At 37.0% G+C, this 9,801-nt stretch overlaps 3 protein-coding genes across 3 annotated transcripts; 2 read left to right on the top strand and 1 right to left on the bottom strand.

The window, feature by feature from the left end:
- Positions 1 to 1,786: 1,786 nt before the first annotated feature.
- Positions 1,787 to 4,573, top strand: LOC108569781 (guanine nucleotide exchange factor for Rab-3A-like). Its single transcript, XM_017931463.1, has 7 exons — positions 1,787 to 2,453; positions 2,815 to 2,998; positions 3,097 to 3,248; positions 3,544 to 3,758; positions 3,819 to 3,918; positions 3,978 to 4,044; positions 4,115 to 4,573. Exons 1-7 carry the CDS (start codon positions 1,887 to 1,889, stop codon positions 4,192 to 4,194), a joined length of 1,365 nt encoding a protein of 454 aa, XP_017786952.1. The 5' UTR covers positions 1,787 to 1,886; the 3' UTR covers positions 4,195 to 4,573.
- A 390-nt stretch (positions 4,574 to 4,963) lies between these two features.
- On the bottom strand, positions 4,964 to 6,413 carry LOC108569783 (40S ribosomal protein S2). The gene is made up of 3 exons (XM_017931466.1): positions 6,398 to 6,413; positions 5,587 to 6,100; positions 4,964 to 5,343 (listed from the first exon to the last, which is right to left on the bottom strand). Exons 2-3 carry the CDS (start codon positions 6,097 to 6,099, stop codon positions 5,017 to 5,019), a joined length of 840 nt encoding a protein of 279 aa, XP_017786955.1. The 5' UTR covers position 6,100; positions 6,398 to 6,413; the 3' UTR covers positions 4,964 to 5,016.
- Positions 6,414 to 6,717: 304 nt separating this feature from the next.
- Positions 6,718 to 8,480, top strand: LOC108569782. Its single transcript, XM_017931465.1, has 2 exons — positions 6,718 to 6,879; positions 6,937 to 8,480. The coding sequence occupies exon 2, from the start codon at positions 6,938 to 6,940 to the stop codon at positions 8,429 to 8,431; it is 1,494 nt and encodes a 497-aa protein (XP_017786954.1). The 5' UTR covers positions 6,718 to 6,879; position 6,937; the 3' UTR covers positions 8,432 to 8,480.
- The last annotated feature ends 1,321 nt before the right edge of the window (positions 8,481 to 9,801 follow it).

Here is a 9,801-nt window from a genome sequence, read left to right as displayed (position 1 = left end):
GTTTTCAAACTGTTGAAACAAAAGTCGCTAACCCAGTTCGTTTATTTAAAAAAAAAACAACAACTGTTAATCTTTGCATCATTGTTGCAGTTTTTTTTTCTTCTTTTTCTCTAGAACATAATTGACATTAAAGTATGTGCACTTGTGCGTTTCGAAACAATCGATGTATGAAACAAAGTCATTACCCGAATCGAGCGGGCTCCGGCCGGAATGCGTTACGTAATAGCCGGATCATGCAATCCCGGAGGTTATTTATCGAGCCGCCACAGGAATTCCAACAATTTTGACCTGAACCAATTCGTCGCAATCTAATCGCATGAAATTCTTGAGCGCTTTGACTATGTCTACCAAAAACCAGTTTTCTACGAACCCATCTATCCATCCATTACGTTTTGTTTGTTTGTTTTTTTCCTCAACCTACGTAGATCAAAGCATTTCTCAATTCCATAGCCTCGTGAAGGTTTGTTCACCTCCCAAACAATCCCAAAAAAAAAATACTAATATTATCTATCAATATTCCCATCAGTAAAAAATATATTTTTAATTCATAAATGTTTACTTTCACAATAGTAGCAAAAGTCATTGTTTAAATATAATCGCTTTTCCACGTCGCAGTATTGCAATTACCTAGAACGAAGACAGATTGCGAATCTTCAATTGTCAGCGAGGAAAATATAGGATGAAAAGTAAATTGCAGCAGTCACTGTGAGCGCCTCTCTTCATTACATTCATTACAGTCCGTGCGACGGCAATTTGCGTATTCACATTATCAAAGTCATATCAATTCATGGCTCACCCACGACCGTCAGAAGATTGTGTTTCCTGTCCCTGTTTATATTAGCTCTCTTTTTTATACGTTGTTTAACGTTTTCATTTATCCTCAAGGATTTACAATGTTTTAATGCCGAAAGGTAACATCAATTGAGGATGCATATGTTGAGCGCCAATCATAATAAACTATTTAGTCAATTCGGCTGAATCATTCGATTCAAATTAAATTATCGGACTTCTTTAAAAGGTTGATCTTGACCTCGTTTGGTGAGTGTTAATAGCATTACAATCATATCAATTGAAGCTGTTATTAATATATTAGAGACATCCGATATCAAAATCTATAGAATTTCAAGAGAAATCATATTTTAGTCAACATCATTGAAGTTATTTAAAACAATAATACAAATTAATGAATACTTAATTGCGTTAAGAAAATAACGTTTCCATGGATATTTTTTGTTTTTGTTTTATATCAAATGTCAATTATAATTATGACGGAAGTACAGAAATATTCGCGGACGAACGTACAAAATTGCAGCATGCCTCGCTGAAAATACTGAACAATCCAAAGGTATGCCCATTATTAATGTTATCGATAGTTATAATTGATTAATTTCATGATCATAAATAGTAGATAATTTTTTAATAGAAAATGCATTTCGCTGAAGTTGGATGAAGCACCATCTGTTGCAAATAAAAGCAATGTTTGATGAACATGGTCAATGGGATTTTATGCTTTTCCTAGGTTTTCTCTTTTTCTCTAATCGAATTTTACAAAATCCGATTAGGAGAACACGAGCGCGCTTTGCAAATCGTGTCGTGGCGAAAATAGTGCAAAATCGTTCCGGCTTCGCAATTTCGTTTGCTATTATTTTCTGCTTAAACTAATCAAACGGAATGAAAGTTTCGCGTTTTCTCTTGAATAATCTGTTCGTTCGGCGTTGACCCAGATGCATTGTGAGCGGAGTTAATTAATCCATTCATTATATTTTGTTTTGTTTTTCGCTTTCAGGAAAATGTCGTGTGAAATTTGCACATCGTTGAAGAAGACTGATTTTTTGTAATCACTGCCTGAACAAAAATAGTGGAGAAAACGTAAAGTTCGAGTGAGGATGGAGCAGGAGACGGGGACGCAATCTGCGTCGAGTATAAGTAAAGGGTTACTGATGGCGCCGGCGATGGCCGGTTATTCGAGTCTGGTGAAGCAGCACAAGAGGGCCGGATCTACGGGGACGACGGGCGATGAATCGTACACGACCGACGAGGAGGAAAACGCCGAAACTGATGAGCCTGATTGTTCCATTAAAGAGCACGTTACCAGCAAGCTATTCAATAGGACTACGACCTTCGGGTCTTTCTCGGACATCACCACCATCACGGATAAGGTTGGAAATGGGCACATGCACAGGAACAGCTCGGATAGTTCTGTGTACAGCGATTTGGGATTGGACAAGTGCGACGACATCGAATTCCTACAAAAAGCCGGAGAGAAAAACGACTCGGGAGATTGGGGAAGGAGCGTGGTGGAGCTGAAGGAGCAGGCTTTCACGAGACTGCAGAACGAACTCAAAGACGCGCATCAGGAGTTGAAACTCAAAGATGAAGAAGTGGTCCGTCTGACGCGAATCCGTGAAGAGGTCGAAACCGAGCTCGAAGATCTCACAGCAAGTCTCTTCCAGGTAATATTCTTTTTATTTACTAAGTTAGTCTTAATCACTTTGAAACAAATTAACGCAACAAAAATACCTTTAAAATTCTTCGCAGTTAATATTGCATAGTTTGCCGTTTTGAACCGAAATGTTTTTTCACTTTTAACTGTTAATGCAAGTGAGGATACAGTTAGGAAAACGTAACCTGAGAGAAGAGAATGCATCCCACCGGCTACTCGCTCAGATCAGGAAGGTCATTGCACTCTCTCTCTCTTTATGCGCTATCCGAAACGCACCTAGAGCTCAGTCCGAGGAATTCATCGGACGAAGATAAAACTTTCACTCCTCGGGGACAATTGAAACTGATGATTTCCTAATGCTTTGCTTGTAGGAAGCCCATAATATGGTCAGGGAAGCGAACGTGAAGCAGGCCGCTGCGGAGAAGGCTCTCAACGAGAGCCAGATGAAGGTGGAGGTGCTGTCGGCGGAAGTGGCCGCCCTTAAGACCCTCGTGCTGACCTCCACCCCGAGCATGCCGAACCCTCATTTGCACCCCCAAATTGGAAAGGAGGACGGTTAGTAGTAGTTGTTGCTGTTGTTGTTGTAGCAAGCAGCATAATGAATGATTGGTGGTGATAATGAACGAAAACTGTGGGCTCGTCGCTGTTTGTAGGTGTGCCGTTTTTTACGAGGAAACACCGCCGATGCCCTTCCCACTTCAATTTGAAATACGGCCGTGAAAACTCCCCGCCCGACTCGCCTGTGAAAGAGATCAACTCCATACTCACCGCCCAACCGGAGATCCAAAACAAGGATGGTCTCGAGGTACGTCGCTCGGATTGCTTTCGCTGCGATCCCAAGGTTCATCCTAAATCAATCCATTCACAGTTTTATTGATCTTTCACATACCCAATTCCGTCCAATTCAATCCAAATTGCACTAAAACATAATCCATTTGTTTGGAAGACATATCTGCATATTAATCAAAATTAAAAGCTCTAGATTCTGAAATTTTATGTAAAAAACAAAAATATCGTCAAAGAATCTTAAAAGAAAGAAAGATTTCATATAATATATTATTTGATTGTGTCAGGTTTCTTAACTTAATGTTTTGCTGCAGGTCGATCCGAACGTGCACGACGAGTTCCTCCTGTGGAAACAAGCTCCGACATTAACGAAATCGGATCCGTTCATCCAGCGCGTTTATTCGGAAGACATCAATCTCTGTTTGGAGTTTCCAAACTCGCAGCTGGCGCAGAAGGTGCTGGTCGCCATCGAATCCGGCTGTATTTTCATCGAAGCCGTCAGCGACAAAACGAAAACCGTCTTCCCCAAGTAAGTGTGCATCGGAAAATTTTGTTAAAAACAAAGAAATATATTATTTAATGTCTTTAGGAAATGTGCGCTTCTAGAGGTACCGCGACAATGCTTCTATCGGATGAATACAGGAGAGGAAGAGGTCTGGCATTCGATTTCGAAAATCTGCCGGAATAGAGTGAGTATTTGAAAATATATTCTTATAGCAATTCGATTTTTAATTATTTTTACTTTCAGATAATTGCAGTCTGTGATTTTTTGAATTATCTAAAATACATTGAAATGGGACTCGTCAAGAGTTCAGGTGAGTTCTATCTTGTAATGATTATTGTTATTAGGTGATTCATTAATTGTTGTTATTTATTTTTAAACAGCTCATGATATTTATTGGGAGATAGCAAGGCTCAGGAAGGAGATGGTGCTGGCACGACTTGGTCTGAGCGTAAGCTCTTGACACTACTGATACGAAAGTAGACAAAGTAAAGCTAATCATGAAGAAAGAAAGAACTAAGAAAAAATAAATACCTTAAGGAAATGAAACTCGTCGCCAACGAATGCTAACTAATTAATACAAGAACCTCTTTACTCATTTTGTAACGAATTTTTGGGAACTTCGCTTTTGTGGAAGTCGAACATATATACATATATATATATATATTTAATAGGAGAGATGACGAAAAATTGAGGAACCTGTGCCAACGTGTTTATAATAATTATTTTTTTATTGATTTTGTTTTCGTGTGTAAATATTCGATTCCTGTGTATATTATTACTTTCTCAATCTATGTTTGTTCCGTTTGATGTAAGATAAATTAAAAGTGAGTTCTTTATAAAAAAAAATATATATATATTTAATGAAAATTTAATCTGCGAACAATGCCAAAGATTGAATTCTTTTTTTTGTCGTTTCTTTTCGCGTCGTCTTCATTCGTAGTTTGAATCGGACGGACGTAATAATAGTAATGTAATTCAATGTGTAGCTACTTTTTATTAATCGTGTATATATCAAATTGTTTTTATTTTCTCTCTGTTCTATTTGATTCAAATAATTTGTAAATAAAATGAAACACATTCAATATTTATTTTGTTTTTCCTTTACCTGTACGAGTTAAGAAAAATATAAATTTAATTATTTCTTAATCTTATCTACGCGATTAGATCTGGGAATGGTGGATTAGGAAAGTGCGATTTAGATTAAGAGTGTAAAAATGCAGTTTGTTCAATTTAAAAATGATGTTCTTTTATTTTTTGTCTGCTGTTGAAAAATAAACACAGTTTAGTTGGTGGCCTCAGTTGGGCGGGCTGGAGCAGTGACAGGACGGTGATTCCTGATCAGATGTTCAGCATACTCTTGGTATGGAGTCTTGGTGAGTGGCATGTCCTTCCACAAGTCTGGGGTAAGGTATGCGTAGGTCTTGGCGATGGCAGCAAAAGTAGCCTTGGCGAAGTTTCCAAGGGTACCGGTGGAGCCACGAGCGGAGGTGTAACAATCCTCAATGCCGGCCATATGCAAGAGCTTCTTAGGGACTGGAGCAGACACGATACCGGTACCACGGGGAGCTGGGATGAGACGCACGGTAACGGAACCGCACTTGCCAGTAACCTGAAGAAAATACATTAGATAATATTAGCAAAATTGAAAATCTCTTAAGATAAATGGTTGTTTTTTAATAAAGTTTTCTGTCTTGGTAACAGTGAATTAACCAATTAAGAATGTAATTGATTAACATAGCAAGTACCAACGTTTGCTCTCCACAGTTTATAGGGAACGCCCAATAGCTTTAGTGATGCAGATACTGGGAGCTGTGCTGTGGTTGTATAATGAAAAGTAAACAACGATAATTACCTTGCATGGGACGGTATGGGGTTTACCAATCTTGTTACCCCAGTATCCTCTGCGGACTGGGACAACGGAAAGCTTAGCGAGGATGATGGCACCACGGATGGCGGTGGCGACTTCCTTGCTGCACTTGACACCGAGACCGATGTGTCCGTTGCTGTCACCGATGGCGACGAATGCCTTGAAGCGGGTACGTTGACCGGCACGGGTCTGCTTCTGGACGGGCATGATCTTGAGGACCTCGTCCTTCAGGTTGGAGCCAAGGAAGAAGTCGATGATCTCAAATTCTTTGATGGGCAAAGAGAACAGGTAAATGTCCTCCAACTTTTGGATCTTGCCATCGCGGACCAAACGACCAAGCTTGGTTACTGGTACCCATTCCTTCTGGTCTTCCTTTCCACGACCACGTCCACGGCCGCGACCACGACCCCTACCACGGGGACCTCCACGTCCACCGCGAGCACCTCCAAAACCACCACGGAATCCACCACGACCACCGGCTGGAGCTGCGTCCGCCATTCTAAAAAAATAAGTAAATATTATTTACCAAATTAAAATAAACGATTAAGAAATCAAATTAATCTTAGTTGCCAACAATGAAAACAAATCCAACCGAAAAGAAACAAGATGGCCGAGGCACGCGTGCCCACGTGCAAAAACCGATTGGATTATTTTCAGCAAATCACAACAAAAAATAAATAAATAAAACACAAGAAAACAATCACTCACTAATAGTGAAAATGTAAACAAAGCATTTACACTAAATTTGAAGATATTTGCGTGCATTTTAATGAAAATATACGGAGAGGTTACTTACGTATTAATTCTCCGACAAAAGTGTTTGACAGAAGAAAAGAAGCAATATAGGATTTCCGGTCCTTATATAATCTTGCCATACGCGAGTTTGCGCAAATCACATTGTAACTTCAGGGTTGCCAATACCCTAAAGAAACCTACCCCAGCTACATTATTCTATCTATTATTATTTAATTCATTCATTACTTTTAAATAGAATTGCATAATTTAAAAGACGATTATTCTAATTGTATTTCCCTTTGAAATTTGCCAAAATAAAAATAATTCATTGTATTAAATACAGACAATGAGTTGGTAATGTAGATATCTATAAGATATTTCAAATGTTTGCTTAAGGATAATAAAATGGGTAGTATGCGGTTTCAAATAATTTCTTTTGTCCGTTAACATTGAGAATAAGCGAAGTGTTTCTAACGGCGAATTTCACATTGTTAATTAATATAATTGTCAGTGCCGTCTAAATATATTTATACTAAGTAACAAGTAAGTAATACTCATTCAGTTATTAACTTTATTGAATGCATGTTTGTTCTGTATTAGGATGGAATCAAATTATGGCAGTAGCAGCTGCAGCATGTTTTACAACAGTTTGGCACAAGAAGTAGTTCGTTACAGTGAGGATTATGTTGAAAATGGAGTGGAGAAAATACTAGCTTGTTTAAAATACATAAATATAAGATGTACAGGAACAAAATGCCCATGCCGAGATCCACAAATGCATAGAATATTGTTGGATAGATTAATATCGCAGTTTCCAGGTTGTTTGCAGGATAAAGATGAAGCTCACATAGCATTTGTAGCAGGTAAAGAAGGCTATAAAATTATATCACATTTTTTTAAATTACCATTCAGAACCTTGATGATTTATGAAAGAATTAAAATGTATCCTGGTTTGAATGTTAATATTGTGGATACACTTAAGAAATACATTAGTAGAAACGTTGATGTTAAAGATAGACTTATTACGTTGATTTTCAATGAAATGTCTGTTGTTCCTCATTTAAAGTACGTGCCTAGAAGAGGTTTACTAAGTGGATTTGAGGATAAAGGTTATGCAAAGATGTATAAAAAAGCAGATTGTGCTCAGTTATTTGTGGTGAGGAGTCTCTATAAGAATTGGAAAATTCCTGTGAGCTATGTCTTTAGTAAGGGACAAACAAACTCTTCGACCAAAGTAAAATACATAAAAAAAATAGTGAGGAAGTTAACAGAAATAGGATTTGTTGTTGCAGCACTTATATGTGACGATAGTGGAACAAATTGTGCAGCAATTGAAATGCTTTTAGAGGATTCCACCAGACAATACATTGCAGAAAATAGGAAACCCAAGGAAAATATTATAAGAATCGATGAATGCGAAATTGTACCTATATACGATATTTCGCATCTCATTAAAACTGTGCGAAACCATTTATTAAATCAAAATTTGAAATTTGTTTTTAAAGGAGAGACTTTAACTGCTAACTGGGAGGACATCAAAACTACCTATTCAATTGTTTTAAATTCAAATTTAAGCTCAGGTTTCTTGGAAAAATTTACTACAAAACACGTATACCCAGAAATGATGGATGTTTCCACAGCAGTGCAAGTGTTTAATGAGAAAATAGGTGGATATATGAATCTTTTAATAGACTGTAAGTTGTCCTACCCAAATGGGCCACAATTTACATTGGAGTCAAAAGGCACGGTAGCACTATTCTACAATACTGGTATTTTGTATGAAAGTCTCAATATTGGTCTAATGAAAACTGGATATATGAAATCGAAAAGATGTATTGCAACACATCATTTGCGTTTATGGCATGAGGCCGAGGAAGTCGTGAAAACTATGAGATTTGTGAGTGGGGAAAATGAAATAAGACCACCGGTACTGAACAATATTCTGACGACAATAAAAGGATTCATCAATTTGCAATCAATTCTGTTGAAGAAAAGGGATATAGACTATTTGCCGACAAAACATTTTAGTCAGGGTTCTATCGAGGATAGTTTTCCTCAATTAAGACTAACACAACTAGCAATTGCAAAGAAATAGTTATGTTTTGCATTTATTTTTTGTAATTAAGAAATATCTTTATGTTCAATGTAGCGTTTATGTTTTATTATTATTGTATTAAAAGTTTATTTTGAATTTTTTGTTATTTCCAATATAGAATAGGTAGAATTTATAACTGTACCATTAAGTTTTTTTTAAAAATATATTTTCGTATACCAATAAGAAACCAGAATTTTTGTATAGAAAAATACACGTTTATTTTATGAAAAATTATGAATATATTTATTGTCCATCGCTTCCTATACATATTCTTCACCTGTCTGACAATTTTCCCAAAAAAACTGTTGCTCTTTTGAGGCACACCAGTCAACGAGCAATTATTGTAAGAAGTAAAGCGCTTCTAAGTTTAAATTAGTAATCGGACAGAGCCAAGTCTGGTGAATAAGCTCCATGCAAAACCATAAAAACTGGTCAATTTTGCTGTGTGTTGGTGCATTATCACGAAGCAAAATCACTTTGTGTTGCCTTTTTTGATATTCTGGTCGTTTTTTACGCAAAGCTTGATTCAAATCGATCATTTGTTGTTGGTAGCGTTCAGTGTTAACAGTTTCGCCAGGTTTTAGCAACTCTTAATAGATCACACCCTTCTGATCCCACCAAACGGAGCGATTTGGCTTTGCAGTCGATGTCGCCTGGAGTTACCCATGATCTTTCCTTTTCCCATCTTCTGGATCTTTCCCATAGCTTTGAAATCCATACGTTTCAAAGTCATGGCTTCTCGTGTCACATTTAATTGATCTGTGAGTTGAAATTCTTTTTAAGATGTGAACAAGGAAATGACACGGTATGACCATTTATAGACAAATTTCGGTTTAATATTTACATACCCAATAAGACATTTCTTCTTCAGGGTTACAAGTTTTTGAAATATTTGCTTAAAGATAATAAAATGTCTATGGTAATGTGTGTTGTTTCAAATATTTTCTTTTGTCCATTGACATTTAATTATATACTAACAAGAATTTCATTCAATTATTAACTTGAATGAATGTGGGTTTGTTTTGTATTAGAATGATACAAAATTGTGCGATTCTTTTCGGTTCGTCTTCCTTCGTAGTTTGAATAGGACAGAGTAATAACAATGATGCAATTCAATGTGTAGCTTGTCCTATTAAAAAGAAACAAATTTAATTACTTCTTAATCTTCTCTACACAATTAGATCTGGAAATTGTGCATTAGCAATGTGCGATTTAGATTGAGGGTGTAAAAATGTAGTTTGTTCAATTAAAAAGGATGTTCTTTTTATTTTTGTCTGCTGTTGAAAAATAAACAGTTTAGTTGGTGGCTTCAGTCGGGCGGGCTGGAGCAGTGACAGGACGGTGATTCCTGATCAGATGCTCAGCATACT

This window comes from Nicrophorus vespilloides, unplaced genomic scaffold, assembly GCF_001412225.1.
Source record: "Nicrophorus vespilloides isolate i.1.1-1 unplaced genomic scaffold, Nicve_v1.0, whole genome shotgun sequence".
Classification (NCBI taxonomy): Eukaryota; Metazoa; Arthropoda; class Insecta; order Coleoptera; family Silphidae; genus Nicrophorus; species Nicrophorus vespilloides.
The sequence above is the reverse complement of the archived record's forward strand: the minus strand, read 5'-3'. Positions and strand labels throughout refer to the sequence as shown.

What these genes read in the sequence shown, in the direction of transcription:
- LOC108569782 (XM_017931465.1), top strand. Translation starts at nt 6,938, where the DNA reads ATGGAATCAAATTATGGCAGTAGCAGCTGCAGCATGTTTTACAACAGT.
- LOC108569781 (XM_017931463.1), top strand. Translation starts at nt 1,887, where the DNA reads ATGGAGCAGGAGACGGGGACGCAATCTGCGTCGAGTATAAGTAAAGGG. An exon ending in CGAAAATCTGCCGGAATAGA is followed by an intron (nt 3,919 to 3,977) that starts GTGAGTATTTGA and finishes TTTTACTTTCAG; the next exon opens with ATAATTGCAGTCTGTGATTT. An exon ending in GGGACTCGTCAAGAGTTCAG is followed by an intron (nt 4,045 to 4,114) that starts GTGAGTTCTATC and finishes ATTTTTAAACAG; the next exon opens with CTCATGATATTTATTGGGAG.
- LOC108569783 (XM_017931466.1), bottom strand. Translation starts at nt 6,099, where the DNA reads ATGGCGGACGCAGCTCCAGCCGGTGGTCGTGGTGGATTCCGTGGTGGT. An exon ending in CCCATACCGTCCCATGCAAG is followed by an intron (nt 5,344 to 5,586) that starts GTAATTATCGTT and finishes TATTTTCTTCAG; the next exon opens with GTTACTGGCAAGTGCGGTTC.